Raw genomic sequence first — 20,287 nt, 5'->3', positions numbered from 1 at the left:
TGTTAGCTTGATTTCAGTTAGGATTATACTGAAAGTTAAAGTATCCAGAGAAATATAAAAGATTTACGTGTATATGTACAAATATATCACACATACAAAAAAGATGTTTTACTAAATTTACAATGAAATATTAGCTGGTGTCTGTTGAAATATATGGCAATCTTTTCAGTACCATCAACAGACTTTTAATGAACCTTTAATAAATATTTTGATATCGGTATATGTAGTCTAACTTCCAGCCACAATCCTTTCTCTATGGTTGTTCAGAGTTGTGAAAATCTGGCTGGTTATTTCAAACACCTAACTGTGAATTAAAATCCCAACTTTTGGAAAAAAAAAAATTAGAAAACTTTGTATCTAATACTTAAGTCTGTTGTCTGAGAATGAGAAAGATAACTGCCAAAGAAGCAGAGGGAGTAAGTTATTTGTCAATATATTATTCACTCTTTGCATTCATGTTTTTATCGATGTTTATTATAGCAGGAAGTATGTATGCAACTGATAAATGTAGGTAATTTTATATTGCATGTATTTGTGTTGCAAAAGCTTCTCACACAATCTGCAGGCAGGTGTGAGAGATTTAGAGAATATCCTGGTGTGATGGAAAAGCAATGTGAACATTTAATATTTGCTTTACCTCATGAACAGTCAAAAGAGATGCAACTTGTTCTATAATTTTGGGCATTTAAGTTCTGGTTACTTTATCCAACTATTCTGTACTTAGAAAACTTTTTTATGAGCCACCTATGTGACAGCTCAATGAGGCATTACACCTGGTCCAGCTCACTCTCAGAGGTGATGCCTTCTGAAACTTTAATCCTAATAACTCATAAATCCTGGCTCTGAACATCTCTGTACCCTCTGCTCCTGTCACTTGTTTCAGACACCCCTGTCCCATTTGCTTGTCCTATTCACATGGATGCAGTGCAGGCAGCTTGGGTTCCTGGTATTTTCCCTGAGATTTGACTGTAAACCCTAAGTACCGCAGTGGAACAATGTCAAGTCCTGTCAGTGCCAAAGTGCTCTGTCAAGTCTTGTCAGTGCCCTGTTGTCTGGACGTGGTAAAGAGTGAGCGTGCATCTGCCTGGGGCCCTACAGAGATTCAGTGTCAGAGTGATGCTGTGACCTGTTAGCAAAATCCTCCTTTCCTAGTGATGCATTGCCGTCCTGCACTCAGAAGGGGCGGAATGTCAATAGTGTTGAATGCCCAGAGTGAATTGCTTTGTTTTGAAAGGCTCTGTGCAAATGTAAGATTCTCCCATTACATCCCAGCCTGACCTATTATTCACTACATCGGGTCAAATTCCTCTGCACAGAGAGCCAACAACAGGCTCCCTGCATTTCACAAATCCTACAAGAATTACATTGACCGGTTGCTGAGCAGAGACTCCAGAGAAGCATTTACATGTCTGTTACATCTCACATCACCAAAGCCTCATTTGAGCTCCACTGAGGGACCTCATTTGTTGGGATGAGTTTTATTCCCTAACAACTCACCCCAACAATTAGCACAGTACCCATATGACAAAGATGGAAGAGAAGCAAAATTATCAGCCAAAAATAAGCTATGCAGATTTCTTTTTCATTAGATAACCACAAGAGGCTATTAACATGGACAAAGATCAGCCATAGGGGCTAAAGCAAGAAATGAATATGTATTTGTGGTTAGTGTCTGAGTGCTAAGAGAGTTCAAGGCCCGCAGACAGCTTTCAAGCAGCACCTACTTTCTTTTCTACCTTTTGAACAGCTCTGGCTCAGGTGGACATATACTCCCCAAGGAACAATATGCTCTTCTGCCCCTTCTGCAGGTTTTTACCTTCTCAATTTTATTCCACACACGTTCTTTATCACTCCTTCTTCCTTCAAGGGTGTCCATGGCATCTGCCATTAACGACTGCAGCTGCGGCACCAAGATAAAAATTATCAGTGTGGAATTCACACAGAAATAACTTCTCTAAATACACAGATTAAAACCTAATTAAAAAATCATTTGTACGCTGATGATTTTATTACTCATCTTTCACACAATGAGCACCGCCACCTCATCTTTGCTTCAGCCATTACACTGTATTATTGTGGATATAAAATACTTAACAATGGGAAAAAATCCAGTGGAAAATTTGTATTTAAGCCTATACGTTTCTGTGCAGGAAATGTTTATACTTGGTTAAGGAAGACTCAGGTTGTAAAGAACAGAGGTTCCATATTTCATTCTTTAGCTGTCTGGGATATTCTGTGTCGTACATGACTGCTTTTTAGTATTTCTCCCAAGGCTAATGTATCATAATTTAGGGCAGCATGTAAAACTGCACAAGAGGACAACACTAAAGCTGAGATGCTTTTACTGTAGCTGGGAGTATCTAGCTCATTTTCCCTTCTTTTACTATCCTTTTTCTTTGGCAGACCCTTCCTCCTCCCCATCATTCAGCATAACAGACCATAAAAGCAAGGCTGACAATTTCTAGTGTAAACTATAAAAGGAAGCTGTAGGAAAATACTTGCTAATCTGTGCTTAGTGTTAGAGGGAAGGCTAAAATTCAGGTTTGTTGTGGTATTGTCTCACCCTGTACCTTCTCTATGCACTCGAAAAATGTTTTGGTCACTCCGTATTCAGTAACACAGGGTTGTTAACAACATGGTTTGGATTCAGTGTTATCCTCCCATGGGCAGCCAGCACCAGCATTTAGGAAGAAACTGGGAGAAACCTGTATGTAATACCTGGGGTAGTGCACTGCTCTGTAAGTTTTATTCCAAAATGTTTTGTTGTTTAAATGGAGCAACCAACGCAAGAAATAGCTTTTGGTGCCTCTTCCCAAATTTGTTGCACATTACCAGACTAGATAGACTGGATAATAATAATAAAGTGTAAGCATTCATACAGAAATTGTCTCCTTTCTGCATCTAGATTGGCAGCAGTCTACCATGAGTACAAGAGGTGATAAAATTTAAAATGTCAATGTTTAGGCTTATCTGAGCAAGATATAAATATGCTGTCTTGAGATTCAGGGAACAGACTTGTATTTCCTCAACTTTACCTTCACATTCAGGTTTTTGATGTTAAAATTCCCTGTCTTTGTCCCAACAAGGGATAAAGGTATCTTCTGAATCTTACTTAGGGTCAGTTCCAGCTAATGTTGTGCTTGTGCAACCATTAAGTTGAACGTTATTGGCCAAAACATTTTATGAAACTTTTTTTTTGGAAGTCATGCATCAGTATTCATGAAAAACAAAACTGCAAATTTCTGCCTCTGACCCTAATGTGAAAAGAGTCAAGAAGCTGTCAGAAATTTTCCATCAGAATACTTTTATGACAGATAATCTCCTTCTATGAATCCAGAATAGACACAGCCCAGAGATTAAGGGTATTAAGGGCAGAAAGGGTAAAGCACAAAGTCTGCATCAGAGCAGGCGGAGGGGAACAGGACAGGGAAGGAAGGGATTTCTCGGTGGCTGTTCTTGGAGCAATTCCTCCTGAATTGGTTGAAAAGGGGTCACCGGGGTAGGGACTGGGATGTGGGTCTGCCACGCTCAAACCCATCTAGGCTGGAGACTTCACTGCTTTGGACAAGGAGTTAAGCCAGGAAATCTGGCTTATTGTGAAAAGGGCCTTGTGCCTGCTTTGGGTTTAGTTTTCATCACCCAAAGTTTTTTACTGGCTCTGATGGCAAAAAAAAAAAAAAAAAAAAGGTGAATGCGATAGGAGTGGACAGTTGGCAAACCAAAGTAATTCTCCCAAAGCTGATCTTTTTTTGGAAAATCCCCTCCTTCAAGGAAATTTTTATTTTAATATCTTGTCCTTATTTGATTTAAAACTGAAATAGATTTTTTTTTTTTTTGACAAGCATTCATCTTGATTAATCGTGTACAAATATGGTGACAGTGAAATCATAAAGCTTGGACATGTTTTGTTTCAACAACTGAACTGTTCAAGCTAACTGAGATCTTTATTCTCCCAGGGTCTATGAATAAATACTAATCTAAAAAGGCCTCAGCTGAAATTCTCTGTGCTATAGATTAGGACTTTATTTATTTAGTTACAGGAAGACATTTACAGAGAAGAGTTTATAACTGAAATGCCTTTGGGATCCTTGCTGTATCAGTGCAAATTGCACTGTTATAAATTCAACATGTTTTAAACTTTATGCAACTCATACAGTATGCGATAATAAACATTTGGCATCTTTAGCATTCTCCAACAACACAATTTAACTGCCTTCCTAGGTCATAAAGCCTTATCTCACCTTTCCAATGTAAAGTTAGAATGACCTCAGAGGAATTACTTTAAATTTTTATTAGCACAAGTGAGATTAGAATTTGGCCAGACGAGTCTTCTTCATGAAAAAAATACCTTTAAAACTATTTAGATACCTCCTAGAAAGACAGCTGAGGAGCGAGAAACAGGTGAAGGGGTGCGGGTGCTGCCTGTGGCCACAGGCAGTTGCAGGCTGCCAGGGCCCACCAGTATAGCCCAGTCCCACCAGTGCTTCCTCCTGCCCTCAGCCCAGTGGAGGGAGGAGAACAGTGCCCAGGAGCAACAGGGGATCTTTGATCTTTTGCTCACTGTGGGATGGCTCAGATGAGCAGGCCCAGCAGTGGGCAGCGATGTCCTGAGCTCGGTGCAGTCCCTCATGGCACCAGGAAGGGCAAGGGCCATTAATTACTCCCCGGTGAAGCCAATCTGCACATTTGTGCTTGCAGATGTGTTTCTTAACAGTGTGATGCCTGAAGTTCCCTAAAATATTCCAGCTACACGGTGTCTGAGCCTCCATTTGCATACACAGACCAAAGATATAGTTTACAAGAGGATGACAAGATAAAGGGAAAAAAAATGAATGCTGAATTAATGCATTTTAATGCTCCGGACAGAATAGCTGGTAGAGATTTTCTGCCTTTTTCTTTTAAAAGACATTTTTACCTTGGGCTCAGTAAACAAAGCATGCTTTTTGCTGAAAGATTTCGAGCCTCTCACTGAAATCCTCCAGGAGGCACCCTCACTCTGCCCAGTCCTGCCCCAACAGGCCGAGGACCTTTGCCTGGGCTGGCCTGCAGCCTTCCTCAGAAAGGTTTCCAGGGAGGTCAGGCTTGTGATTACTACATGACAAGATACAGGCAGCAGTGTAATAGCCTGCATCTAGCTTGTGATGTACTGAAAATATTGCACCCTGGAGAAAACCTATAACTGAAATATGTACCAATAACTCCAGACCCTTTAGTCAGCCTTGAAATGTGGGCCCGCTGAAGTTTAATACTGGCAAACTTGCATCAAAAGGAGAATATCTCCTTGTAACACAGTCTCTTTGCCATGTGGCTTCCCTTTCTCTGGAGCCCAGACCTCACGGGCTAGCAGGCCCTTGCAGCAGCTGCAGGCCGCTGCTCGCCATCCCCGGAGCTCTGCAGGGCCACAGACATGTGTCTGGGGGCTGGCTTTGGGAAAACTGAGAGCCTTTAGAGGACCAAAGTCAGATCATCAAAACCTGGCTGTGTTTACATGTGGGCACTGTGGGAAGGTTTTTTTTTTTTTTTTTTTTTTTTTTTTGGCCAGGCTGAAATGTGTAAAATGTTCCTGCGCATGAGCTCTATCCCTCCATGTCAGGAAACCGAGCAGCCTTGTGGAAGGATAACCATGCACTTGCAGCACTTTCTAGTCGCAGGTTATTGATGCATTATCATGCTAGTAATGACCCCGGTCTTGCCACAGCCCTGCTTGCATCACTGTCCTCACTTTACAAGGGGAGAGCCTGCTTCGTTCAGAGCCAGGGAGCAAGTTGTAGATGGAGCTGGGAACAAAAGTCTTTTTTCCTCCTTTCTCCCGTCTTATGCTTTAACCAGATTTGGCCTGCTTTGCTGCAGGTGGCTTCTGATGTTAGGTATCTTAACGTAGCACAATCTGAATAATTGCAATCATTTTCCCAGACTGATTTGGGCAGGTTTGGGGGAAAAGAAGAGGTTTTAAAAATATGCCTACAGATGAGTCATGCTGGTTCTGTAAAAGTCATCCTTGCAGGTGATTAGCATCTCAGACAAGGCACTGCAGCAGGATTTTAAAACTACTTCAGGTCCACACATTCAAAAAAATTACTTCCAGAGAAAATTGCAGCGTAGCACTCTGCCCCAACCCTTCCCTCCCTACCTTCCTGCCTGCAAAAGCCAAAACAAGGATTAGAAATGAATGCTCACCAGTTCAGCATCCTGCTGACTGATGTCCTGCAGATAGGGAATGGATGCTAGCTCAGCCATCGCTTGATTAATCACCTGGGACTTTTCCGTGACTTGCTGCAACCGGCCGAGGATGCTGGCGTAATGCAACTTCTCTATCACACGTGAACACGCACAGAAATTGTCCTGTTCTCTCAGGAAAAGCAAGTGGGTTAGAGGAGAGTCACAGAAAACACACTTATCCTTTGAGTCTTATGCCTTGAGGCTTATCTTCATATATATTTACGCTGGTAATACCATAAGCAATATGGCATCCAGCACCTTTAAGATAATGCTTTTGACAATCTTTATAGAGGAGAAAAATACTTTCCACAATCTCTCTAGTCATACTAGAAAAATAAATATGTAGTCATAATATATGTGAAAGGGAGAGAGCAGATAACAAACATGAATGCAATTTTCTCATTTGGAAATGGCTTTTCAATAATCCCCTCAGTTAAATATTATCTGACTTTTATGGATTGCTTTTAAAGTTTCAGTAAAGAGGTTGAGGAAACCATGCAATGGCTAAGCCTATGGTTTGTTTGCAGACTAGGGAAATCCATAGTTTTCAAATATACAACCTTGAGGAGCTAAAACCTGCAGAGGTGGTCTCTGATCCTCCAGGCACATGGTAAATTTTAAGTATGTGCATAGAGAAGCTCAGCCAAGTGCTTGCATAAAATCTCAGCACCTGCTGAAGCGTTTGATGGATGGCAGCCCTACTACCATATTTTCAAAAGTGTTCTCATGCCAAAAATGCAAATGAGCACCCTACTGAGATTTTCAAAAGCAATTTGGCCTAGATTCTTGACAAAATGTAGCCATTGCTTATCTGAATGCTCAGCCATTCTGAGTGAAATTTCCATTCATCTAATCAGGGTTGTGAATGTATTTAAGTGCCTGAAATTGCAAGTATTGGCATAGATTTTCAAAAACACTTCTAGTATTTTTAGCAGACCTTTGTTCTGGCAGTACCATATGGTGGTGTGTTGATGCTGCCATTTACATACGCTTTGGTTCCCAGGTAGCTGATTCTAGGTCCCATTGTACAGTGAGCAGGGCAAATGGAAAGTTTTGAATTAAATTTATTTTTCCACAAATTGACAAAGAATCTCAAATTTTTGATCTGATCTTGATTTTGGTTTTGCAGAAATTTGCACCGGGAAAGCATCAAGTGGTTATAAAAATCATTACCAAAATGACTAAGAACATCATTCTTATATAAAATTCAAGTATTTAATAGCAATACTCTTCTTCCTTTATTTATGGAAGCATTTTTATCCCTTTTAATATAATATATAGCATAATTGTAAAGTAATATAAAATAAAAGACCATACTTTGAAGACTGCTGTCAGGAATTCAGCTATAATCTATGAGGTCCAGATATGAAAGCAACTGAGAAAGGAAGAACTGAGCCAATGAATTTCCATTAGCACCAGACGCTGCACAGGGAAGAGGAGCTCTGGTCAGCAGTTCTTTCAGTATTGCAGATAGCTCCAGTCAGCTGTGTTTGGAGAGGTTAATTTAAACCCAAGTATCACGGAGCAGAGATGCCAGCACGGTAGAAGATACCTCTTTTGAGAGAAGTGTGGTTTGATTAGTCTATTAATGAAAATGCCAAGAGCTTATTATTTTTCTCAATAAACATAATGGAGGGCTAAATTCTAAAGAGAATAAACAACTGAAAAGGGAAGGGGGGATAAAAGATGATGATAACAGAAGGACTATTGTGTATAAATAGGTACAAGTAATACTGGGGTGGCAATTAAGCTTCTTATAATTCAGGTCGAAGGTCTTCGGTGTGCTACAGCAAGAATATAAATATAAGAAAGCCCAGCTAGTTCTAAGGTGGATTTTACTCAATTTATGATCAGGATATTATGTGACACAAGGATGTATAATAGGAGGTGATTTGACTTGAGGAGCTAGGAGAGCCGTTGCGGTCCTACCTTCTTATGAACTTCTGTTGACCCGTCTGTAAGAGGGGAAACCAAGACCAACTTGCTTACAAACTATTTTTATCACTTGAAAAGTCCTTTTCTGTGGGTCTGACCTAGCAGTCGTTGGATACATTAGGAAGGAAAAGGATTTCTGTGATCTCTGATATGTGAAATTGTAAGTCTGACACAGTCTAGTTAGTATAGCAATAGAGCAAGGAAGAAAATGGAGCCCTGTCTCCGACTAATCATCAGTGTGTGAAAGCCAGATAGCTGTGTCTCCAGAGACAGCTGTGCACATTAAAATAAGGAGAAGCAATCAGTTAATGAGATAGAGAAAGAGGGCTCTTATCAACGTAAAATAGACAAACAACATTTTAGATACAGCAAAAGGTTTTTCCCTGCTATTCTTGAAATCCACCCAAAACATTTTGTGTAAGCATTGAGAAATAAGCATATTGAGTCATCAGCTGCGAAAGCAGGTAGAGATCCTCTCTCACCATTGATGTGTCTGTTGGGGGCTTCTCCAATGATTAAGAAAGTAAAAGCAAAAAGAAAACATTTTTTCCTTACTTGACTCCCCAGAAAAATATGAGAGTACATCACATAGCTATAGGAAACAAACTGGGCACCTGTGCCAACAGGCACTCTGTGGACATAGTGATACTATTTAAGTTTATATTAGGTTGGAAGTAAATAAATAAATAACGAACATCAGTTTTTATTTTTGTGTTGTTTTAAAAAAGGGGTATTAGAGAAAGTTGAACATTGTCAGTGGTGGTCTTTCAGTGACAATGAAAAATGTAGAAAGAGACAGTAAATAACTGCTATCAGGAGAAAAAATTCCACAGGGAACTGAACCACATGATGAGAATTACATGAAGTATAGCAGAATTCAAGGGGCTACTAAGCTGAAGTAAAAACATAATAAAGTGGCCAAGCAATCAGATGAAGCTGAAACCAGCTCAGGAAGGTGCAGTGAAGGTTAAGTAAAGAGCAAACTTAAATGGAGACTTCAGTGAGAAAGAGTTGGCTCATTTAATAACGTGTCCCTTCATGTACTGAGAATTTTGGGATGGTAGCTCCACCTTTTTGCTTTAATCTGTTCTTAAAAAAAGGAGTCATCGCTTATGCCACTTCTATTTATAAAGTCGAATTCCTGAGTACCAGGAATGGTAAAGAAAAAGCAAAGCGAAGTGGCTGGTCAGCCTAGATTTAAAGCAACATCTGTCATATCCAACACATGTGGCATGCCTAACTATCATCTTTAACTGCACCACTTTGCAAAGGTCTGGGGTGTCTCAGTAGTTCTTGACGATTGTGGCATCTTTAGTGCTACTTTTCAGCTCAAAATCTGAATGAGGTTCTGCCTTGAAAACAGCTTGGTAGTGTATTGCAATAACAAGCAGGAAAATCCATCATCATGTTTCTTTAATGCCCTTGGTATGCTCCAGAAAATATGTATGCTGAAATCTGAATGTAGTAAACACTTTCCTTCTATTAAAAAATAGACATCAAAACAGTGAGATCTGTAAGTGTACGCATCATGCTGTGAATCATATGGTAGGTTTTGCTCACCTTTATGAGATGAGCAGTCTAATAAGCCCCTCTGGCCACTGTTTCTCCTGTAAAGTAGCATCATGTGCCACCGACACGGGACTACAGGAGGAGAAAGGCAAACTCGGTGCGCACAAAGCAGCAGAAATTACCCCAGTGAAATCACTTGATAGAATAACTACTTGTCATCACTGGTAATCTTGGTTGCAATAACAGTAGCTGAAAGTCTGACTGATACCTTTTTTTTAAGGCAAATAAAATAACCTTTCTGCCATGGCCTGTGTTTCTGGACACTTGAGGCTTGTGGGGTTTTACCACCCGCAGCAGACAGTACACAGGGGCCAGACTGCTGTGTCCTCTCTCACTGCCCTTGTTTTGCAATACATAAATGTCCTTTTGAGTTAAATGGGACTGGCTGTTCTTTATGAAGATGAGAGGGCAAGTGAAAAATGCTCTGCTTTTTTTAATTATTAGCTTCATGTCCTACCAACAGTGGCGCGTGTACAAATCATATAATTAACTGTAAGCTGTGTAGCTGCAAAACTGAGGTGGCAGAACTGACTTATATTAAGTGTGTTGCCATTGCTTAATAAACTCTGCTTCAGCACTGAGATGCTTCTGTGAAAAAAAATATCTGATTAGGACAAGCATTTTGGATTGCACATTTGCAAATGAAGAAGAGGGTAGAAAGGAATATTAAAAATAAACACATTCCCTTATTGTCTTAAAGTAAATTGTAATACTAATCCCTGTATCTGAGGTTTGTCTTGCAGAAGTTTTAAATTTAGTTTGTGTGACGTATAGCTGGTGGAATCATATTTCTAGCTTGAAGAAAATTTTGGAATACTCTCAAGGAAACAAAAGTGGCTAAATCTCTGCTAGGTCCATAAAGAGATTTTAATCACCAGTAGCAGAGCAGTTCTGGCTTTGTGCCTATCTGCATTATCAGGTATAATTCGCTTTGTCGTTTTACTCTTTGGGTCAGAGGTTCTGTCTTGCCCAGACTATTTCAGTGCTATGAAAACTAAAGGAATAGTGAATATGGTCCTACCAATAATGGATGTGGAATTGGCAGCTGTTTGTTCTAACTCAGTGATGATCTTTTCTGTCTTGGGGTTTTTCTCTTCTCTCTCCAAGCTCCCATGCTGGTGCCCTGGTGACTGGTTATAAATCTGTTGGAGCACGGTTCAGACCTATTACCCTGTTCTGCCTTGGGCAGACCTTGCCCGAACCACCTGGCTGCTATGCTGACCTCCTTGAAAAGAAGGCAAGCTTTCTGCTGGCTTGTGGTGCTGGGATTTCACCCTGTATTTTTGGGAACCTTCTTCTATTTTCAGCAAGAATATTTAGATGTCTGAGGTGGCGTCCAGAGCTGGTAGAAAATATTACTGTGTAGGAGCAGTGTAAATTTATACAGCTAGTGGGGACTGGCTTGAGCAATCCCAGCATACCTCTCTGCTCTCATCTCTTACGAAAGTTTTTCTTTTCCCTATACCCTGGATGCCAGAGACCATGTGTCTCTGTTCAAACCATGTGGTCCTGTTCCTCCAAATTCATTTATAGAATAGGATAGTTTTAGGGAATCTAAAACATATCACTTTTCAGATTTTTTCTCTTCCTGATATTCTTTAGAGACTGGCACCTCATATCTGAAAGCTCTACATTATACCAAAAGAAAGAACTGTGGGGTCATAAACCACACAAATAGACAAACAAACCCTGGAGTTTTACAGGAGCTTTGATAAAGACCAGGGTTTTATTCTGTACCCAGTATCCATTCCACTATTTTTGCATTCTTCTAGCTTTCTAGATGTTGAAGTGCAATGCACATGGCTATAGCAGATATTTCACTTTCCCAAAGATGCTTTTCCTACCAGCCTGCACATCAATAACCCGGGTTTTTGGTCATCCAAGGGAAGCATCGCATGGCTTCAGGAAAGAATAAGAAAGAAGCACCTGTGTGATTCCTAGTGGATGTGTGCCCTCAGCCTGCTCCACCTGCCTCAGACTGAAGAAGATGCTTTATGAGTGCCCATTTTGGCAAAGCACTAAGCACCTTTACCTCCCACTAAGCCTGTGAGTTCAAGCACTTACTGTTTCAGCAGCTGCTCTCCGAGAATAAAGGAGACATAGATCCCCCAAATATCTAGCTAATGTTTCTTCCTTGCTAGGAGTTGCTAAGTAGCAGTTTTTGTCAACCTCCTATCTGGTATCAAAGCCTAAGAATATAAATCCTGTGATTTGCTAAGACACCCCTGATGAGGAAATGGCTCCGATTCCTTCAACATACAGAAAACTAAAAAAACTGTTATTGCTAGGGAAAAAGCATTAACATTAGCATTTACAATCTGGGGAGGAGAGGCTTCTTCCACTTATTTTCAGGAGAATAATTTAAGAATTGAATTAAAACAGTCTAGTCTACATGCAAATTTGATTTTTGACCTTTTGTGCTAATCAAAAGCCATGGTGCTAAAAAGCTGTGTACATTATTGCAGAAAGTATGGACTAGAATTAACTAATATACCTTCAATATGTTTGCAACAGATTTGAAGGTTATTTCACATACTTTACTACATAGGGATCAGGATCTAAATCACTAGAAATACTTCAAGTAGCAATTATTAACTCTTGATGGAGAGCCTTGTGATAAGTGTAGAGTATTATGGGTATTAAATATACAGAGTAGTTTTGGTGGTTATGTGAAGTAGGGATATAATAGGCCATAAGGGTTTGAGAAAATTGTATGCAAAGTGATTTTAAACTGGGTACACTTAAACAATTACGGCTTCTTTTAAAAAGTACCTAAAACCCAACTGATCTCTATTCCTAGCACAATTAGCTGAGCATTTCTGGAGTATGAGCAAAATGACCTACCCACCAAAAAGCAAACATCTTTCACATGCACACTGACTTCTGCTGCCACACACATGAGAAAACATTAAGTGAAGTTTATACCCACTGTTAATTTGGTGCTTCTTATAAAATCTATGACTGGCACGATCTTTTTCCCAATGGTCTCCCAATGTCTTCTTGATTCTTCTTCAGTGATAGGACTGAAAGGTGCTTTCCGGTCTAAGAAATGAAATCACAAACTGTGCACTGTTTTTTCATGTACATTTTGCATAGAGGATCTATCAGGATGGTGGGTAAACTAGAGGATTCTGATGGAGTCAGAGATTCAGGCACAGATAAATGGGTCCTGAGAGATCTCTGGTCCCCCTCATTCAGCAAGGATTGAGGAGGTCACCCCTGAGCTATCACATCTATTAAGCAAGTTGGCGTACCTGAAAAGATTGGCAGTTTTCTACTTGACAGCTTTTCCAATATTTTTCCAATGTGTTTGTTTCTGAAGCCCAGAGTTAGTAAGTACTGCTGGGGAGGAGGAGAAGACCACTCAGTTGTCTGTGGCAAAATATGAAGTCCATAAGGATCTGGAATATGAAAATGAAAATAATTTCTGCTGTTACATTTCTTTTCAGTTGCAATAGATGCTACCTTTTTTTGGAGGAAGATACAGGAAGTCTAAGAAGGAATGAAATGTAATCCAAAAAGATTGCCAAAACAAAGGTGACCAAAAAAACCTATCCAGCTGTTGGTGGGTTTTGAAATTCTGGACTTTGCAACCTGTTCCATCAGCAGCTTAAATTTTGCTGATACATTGGATAAGACAGGTTCTTTCTGTTATTACTCTTTTCAGTGCTGATCATCCAATGCATTAATAATTCAACTCTTCATGAATGTAAGATCCTTTTTTTTTAAACTGTGAAACAAGCTGAAGTTCCCCGAATTTATGACGTTTGATTTTCTACAGCTGTGGGCTTTTACCATCACCACCACCATAGTCCCAGGCTATGTTTGTGCTGTGGCTCGTCCAAAGTTTCTGATGCCCCTGCTGAAAAGCCAGCATATCTGGCTGCCCTGACCTGAGCGAGGACAGATGCTCAGAGAAATTGCATAAACCAGCTTTGCTTGGGGAACTAGACCAGCCCTTTCCTTCCTCTCCTTCCCCTGCAAAAAATAAACCTAGATTGAATGTCAGTGTCACTTTTCACAAAGGAGTGCTCTGTTTTCAGTGAGCTCTGCTTTTAAGATGCCAGGCTGCACGGTCACAGTGACAAATGGAGAACCCCCTTCAGAGCTCCCTGGACTTACTCGTACATAAATCAAAGCGAGTGGACCTGATATTTCCCTTGCAGCATGCTCGGCTTCTGATGGATTCTCAATTTTGAAACAAACTGCATTGTGCGCTTGTATTTAAATGTGTGTCTGCTTCTCTTCCTTGGCAATAAGGAAAACTTTGAAATCAATTCAGTCCTTGCATTATAGCAGAATGTGGACTAAAGTTGGATGAGTGATTGCTACGGAATGGGAAGGTTATTTAAAATAACATGTTCGTGATGTGCCTGGTATTTCAAACCCACTGTTAAAATGGGGATTAGCTCATACTTGTAATTTCACCTATGTGAGATATGGACCTGCAGATTGAATGCTTGGTAGTACAACACCTACAATGGGTACAACTTGTTCCTTGTGAGTTGTTTATTTTGTTTTGTTGTTGTTGTTGTTGTTTTTTGGTGGGTGACGTGGTTTTGGGATAGGTCTGGATAGATAAGCTGAGAAACCACTACTACTTCAGTTGACTTCAGGTAATACCCTTGTAAGTTACCTCAGTGTTGAGGCCAAGAAAAGTTCTCTCTGAGAGGGTTTCCAGGACACAGAAGAGGGAGGTCAGGAGACTCCTGCCCGCATGAGGACCATCATGAAAACTGTGTGGCAGCCTCTGGGGCTCTCAGTCAGCACCTCCCACACACTGCAGTCTCAGAACCCTGACACCCATTTTTTTTTTCTTTCTTTCTTTCTTTATTTTTTTTTTTTAATTTTTTTTTTTCTTTTGTATTGCTTAGAAGCAGAAACACAATATATGCAATTATGATCTTGGCTATCCCATTTAATTCCTAGAAACTAGTGATTCCAGTGCCTGCACTCAGAGAAACATGCATAGGATTGAAGCAATTCTTTTAACCTACTGATTTTTGTAAACGAACACCCTTGAGTGCAGACCTGGCTCTATTCAATCTGTTTTATAATTGATTGAAGTGCTACAGGACCAAGCCCTTTCATCCTTTCATTCTTTCCACCTTTTCTTTCTTGGTTAGGAGTGAGAAAATGCCTGGTGACACTTTCAGAAACATCCTGTAATTTATGAACACAACTGAATTTCAGTGCAACACTTGCACGCTTTTGCTGCTTATGTGCTTTTGAAAGTCTCACCCTTGCTATAAATTGAGGGAGTTATGTGAAATCTGAATTTATCTTTTTTTCAAATCAGATTCAGGGAGTTTTATTTTATGCTCCCTTTAATGCCAATACTTTTGTCCCTGGAAACTCTCCACAAAGTCACATCAGCAAGTAAATGGTAGACAGGAACTTTACAACTTCCACGATAAATAAGTCCCATTTTTCCTCTTCAAAAAATCCCCAAATTACTGCCAGAAAACCAATGCATGGGTGCTCTGCAACTTGCAAAACACGATCTAGTTTTATACTGGTTTTCTAAAGGAAAATGAAATGAACAAGCCAAGTTTACTCGTGTTAAATATTTGCAGCTTTGTGTTAAAAACTTGGTTTCCCCAGTTCCCACTTGAATTCAGACAGATGTTCTGTTTCTCCCCAGAGGTGCAATGTGTGCTGTTCTGGAAGCCGTATTCTCCCGCAGAGTGGTGGGCTCAGCAGGTGCTGCTGTTGGCTCCGACCCTGCTGTAATTCTCGTGGGGAGCTGGCATATGGCAGCTCTTCGAACCGCCCCACGGGAAGCGGCCACGAGGAGTGAGCTACAGGTCTCATTGGTGTGATGAAGACAGAGACCACCCAGAATTTGACCTGGGAAATGTACATTTCCTAGTATGTTTCTCAACCACCAACTGAGCCAAGTTTTATCAGAGTAAACCGTGTTCCAAGTCACCAGGTTAATGGTGTAGGAAATGCCTTTTATCCCCCTGCCTCTTCTCTGGCGAAATGTCATGCCCATTCCTCTTGAAATAAAGCTGTGGTCACCAGAATTTAAATGTCTATTTACTCCAGGAGATGCTACTTGACTTCAGTCCTCCGGGAGACAACAGGCCCCTCGAAGCCCATGTTAACGCTGGATACTATTTGTCTTCAACAGCCCAAAGGAAACCTATTCCCATCCCTGCAGCTGAAACACTCCCAAAGGTGACAATCCCTCCACTAGTGCTCACAGAAAGGTGGATATTTTTGGAAAACAAAGGGCCTGCTTCAGGGCCAGTTACTGATGGGAAGCCACAGAGATGGGAATGAACCTGGGCCTCGCTGTTGCCACAAGACACTGCAAAAGTGCCTCTGAACAAAAGAGCTCTTGCAATAATGAAATTCAACAACTGGAACACGAGGCTTCGTGGATAAAAATAGTCTTTGTGGGGATTTACAGTGTAAAGTCTGTGCTTTGCCTAAGTACTGATTTGATTACCTAAATCATGTACAATCATACAGCAAATCTCAGAAGTTAATTTTCCCCCACAGAAGTGCAGACATTTAAAGACTCAAGCTCCAGACTCTCTCAAGCTTCTTTTAAGTCAGCCACACACAGGCAAACAGTATGCAGTGCTTAACAGCATATGAAATCTGCTCTTACCTGTATATATGTGCTCCACATAGTCAGGGTGCTTTTTAGCAAATGTGTCCTTTATCTTGTCAGTTTTGTCAACCTTGACTTTTGTCACAAATGGTGTGTACATGACCGAAAAAGATTCTTCTCTAGTGATGGCTTCTTCAATCATAGCCTAAAGTGAAAGAAATGATATGTTTCATGTTGGTTAATGGCTAGTTAAAGAAAAAAAAAAAAAAAAAAAGGAAAATAATTACTTTCACAGATGATATTTTGCCTTTAATAATTGCACAGTCATGCAAAGATAACATATTTTGGTCTTGAATATTAATTAGAAGAGAATTTAAATTAGTTCCAGAAAACACTGCCTATCTATACTCAGAAAATCAATTTAATGGAGAAAGAACATTTGTAAACAGTTTTCAGAGCAGCAAGCCTATGTCTTCAATGAGGAGAAAAGTATTAGATAAATTATCTTTTAGATGAAAAGAAAAAGTGATTCTATGCTCTCTGAAGGTCACATCTTTCATCTGAGGGTTTTATTCAGTCCTTGGGAGCTGGTTAAACAATACTAAGCATTCATATTACCCCTTGGGTTGGCATGAATCAAACACTGTGTCTATACGGAATATTAGTCTTAAAATATTGCATTCAAACACCATTTGCATTAAGAGTAAAATTCACTCCTGTGCGGAGGGCAACATGAAGCTTATGAACCTTGTCATCCCTTAAAAATGACTCAAATGATGCATTGTGCTGGCTTTATGCGGGGACATGGATTTCACACTCAGTGGACCCCAATGAACTGGTGTTGGAGCTCCCTGGAGGAGCCACCAGCCTGGAAACCTGGTGCTTTCTATCGATCAGTGCAAGTGAGGTTCAGCTGTGATTCCTCCTGGGTTGGGGTTTCTGTAAGACCACATTGAGCTCTGCTTTGGCTGTGTCTGTTGCTAACAAAGATCTAGTCTTCCTGACATGGACAGTCCTTTCTGGAAACTGGAAAAGCTGTAAGACTTAGTTATTTTGTCTCAGCAAAAGCATGAATGGGGTTAATAGAGACAATAATAACAAAAGTTTAACAGAGGTGATCAGAAAAAGATGAGAGGAGACATGTGTACATGGCACTAAGGACCATGCTTTAGTGATGGTCTTAAAAGTCTTTAACAACCTAAATGATTCAATGATTCTGTGATAATATATATCTCTATATATATATCTTTAACAAAGTGTATGGATCTCCCAGATTGCAGAAATTATCAGAATGGGATTAATTTGGTGTTTTATTGACAAGTCCTCTCTTGTTCCTTTGTTTTGTTGTGTATTCTGGCTAGTTTGGCAGCCATTTTCTGATCTGGATGAATATGAGTGTGTGAATGCGATTTTGGGTGCATCCATACATTTCAGACATAAAATATATGGAGTGAGGCAGTGAGATGAAACTTTGAGTGGTTGGGCCAGACAAGGTCTGTATTCTGCAGGATCTGGGGAATATTTTTACTGGTCTTTGTCTGCAAACTTCACTTTTGCCTCTGTCACCCTCAAGACCAGTTCAAAGTCACACCTATAATGTCTTTGCATTACCGTGTACCCATGGCTGCTCTGTACCGCATGCAAATACTGACTAGCTCAGAGGGCAGTAATGGCAAAATGTCAGCCAAAGGGAAAAAAAAAATAGATCTGCAGTTTCTGGTCAATACTGCTACTGAAGGTATTATTATTACCCAAGAGCATAATACCCCGGACATAAGACCCTGGACATAGATGCTATTTGTTTTATTATCCTCTTGGATTTTTATGGGCTAAAGACTTTAAGGATATAAAACTTTAGCCCATAAAAACTTTGGAGCAGAAAACTTTATATGATGAAATCCCTACGGACTTTGCTCCTTAAACCTTTATGCACTGAAGTCCGTACCTGCGGATGAGTATGTGGCAATGTGTCCAGGAAACGGTACTGCCTGTAGAACATTGTCTGTCATACTGCACACGGTGAAGTTACTCAAGGTGCAGCCAAACTTTGGAGATACTTGCAAGGGCTCCAATGGGCTTTGAACAGAGTCCTTGGAAAGAGGATAGGACAACTGTTTTTTCCCATTTGCATGTGTTTTGGTGTCTTTCCACGTGAAGGAAAGGGCCATCTCTGTGATGTCCCCTCAGATACATCAGGGAGAACTTTGCTGTTCTGGCCATGTGGTGGTGAAGTGCCAGGCTCTTTTTTAAGAATGGTGACAGCAGGTAAACTGATGAAGATGATAAAGAAAGATAATTTTTTTTGGCATATCTTGCAAGTGGAATCTGCTGTGATATCTCATCACATGGTGTTACACTCCAGACTTAACTCCAGCAGGGTCAGAAAAAATAAAGGCCTTGAGAAGACATTAAACCAGAAGGAGCTCTTCTCACAACATTCAGCAATGGAAGGACTATGTTTGGCATGAGGCCACCAAATGTGCTGGTTTACCTCAGCAGTGGACAGCATCTATTGCTTCAGTGAAGATGCAAGAAGTCTCTTCAGAAGACACTGCAGAATAATCTGATGATAGGGAAGATTTCTTTTTGTACTTGCGGGACTGACTCACTCTCTGTTATGTCAGGAGGTTTATATCCCTGTTTTGGAAGTGTGGGGAATCAGAGAACTTCTGCTGAGAAACCATCTGGAGACAAAGTGTCTCATGGAGTATTTATATTGTCAGCACTTCTATTAAAATACCAGTTAATTCTTTCATGAAACAGAAGCATTCACAAGGTTTGAGGGATGAATATTGCTATCATGAGATTAAAGAGTCAGAAGACATTCCTAAAGAAAAAAAAATATTGCTTTGAGCAAGAGTTTAAGCGTATATTTGACCCAACATCACATAGCCCTCTTCTCTGAGCACTTGGTTCTGCAATATCCTTATACTCTACCATATTTAGTAATGTTAAATTTCACAGACCTTTTAATAAAAGCTAAGCTTTAGCCTAAACAATCTTATATTGTCCCTTCAATACCCACTAAAATTCTCTTAAGAGCTCATAACACAAATAGGTAGATGCATAAGAAACAATGCTTTCCCATGCCAATCCTTGTGATTGCAAATGATGTAACTACTTCAACACTTTTATGAAGCTTTTGCCATTTTGCCTGCTTAGAGCAGACAAAGCATAGAAAAAGAGAAATGGCACTGTAGCAGCAAATTCTTTGTAACAGTGACAGTAGCTGTCTCTGCTACAGTCCCTAACCTTAATCCTCTTTAAATACAGAAAGGTTTAATTTGGAAAATCCAATTATCTTGACATCTAGAATTAACCAAAAATTTAGATATCTTTCTAGTGCCTTATCTTGCAGCTGCAGTGCATACTCTGCTACTGTCTCATTTACATTACAGCAGGAATTGATGCTTTTATTGATGATTTTTATTAATGCAATGATATCAGTCAGGGTAAAGCCATTAGCCTCTTCTACGAACTGCTTCCACTCTTAGGCTGGTAGTTAGAATTATGGGTGCACTGTGGTGCAACCTATGTGCTTTTCTCTATATCTTTCCAACCATAAAGCAGTATCTGGCAGCCCTGCCACTAAGTCTGTTGCTGTTGTGATATGAATATCTTCTCACCAGCATGATCTTCTTACATTAGTACTTTTTTTTTTTCTGTGGGAAAAATAAGTAGAGGGAATGCCAGAGCATATCCTTTTTCTCGATATGTTTATGGTATGAATAAATTATGTATTATACAATAGATGAGAACTTTCTGCTTATCTGCCATGTAATGCCTCCCCATTAATGTAGGTCACATCAAATATCAGCTTATTTAGGTTCTTAAGTTATTAACGTATTTAAGTCTCTGTGAGCTATTTTGCATGCAGTACATTCTGAAAGTGGATTTGCAGAGTGCCACAGCCATAGCCCTGTGTATGCTGCCAAGGTCTGAAAGGCAGAGGCAGACGTATTGCAGATGGGTTACCTTAGGCTTCATGATCTGTTTGAT

At 40.1% G+C, this 20,287-nt stretch overlaps 1 protein-coding gene across 1 annotated transcript in view; it reads right to left on the bottom strand.

Annotated features, from left to right (window-relative positions):
• The window catches only part of SPATA16 (spermatogenesis associated 16), a gene marked incomplete at both ends in the record, with an annotated part of 75,008 nt that overhangs the window by 9,533 nt on the left and 45,188 nt on the right, over positions 1–20,287 (bottom strand). The window contains 5 exons of the mRNA XM_082767718.1: positions 1,817–1,900; positions 6,178–6,342; positions 12,653–12,765; positions 12,978–13,124; positions 16,346–16,493. Coding sequence (XP_082623844.1) covers positions 1,817–1,900; positions 6,178–6,342; positions 12,653–12,765; positions 12,978–13,124; positions 16,346–16,493 — 657 coding nt within the window. The remainder of the gene's footprint in view (positions 1–1,816; positions 1,901–6,177; positions 6,343–12,652; positions 12,766–12,977; positions 13,125–16,345; positions 16,494–20,287) is intronic.

This window comes from Aythya marila, assembly GCF_965140915.1.
Source record: "Aythya marila genome assembly, chromosome: 9".
Classification (NCBI taxonomy): Eukaryota; Metazoa; Chordata; class Aves; order Anseriformes; family Anatidae; genus Aythya; species Aythya marila.
Note: the sequence above shows the minus strand (reverse complement) of the source record. Positions and strands in the feature narration are given on the sequence as shown.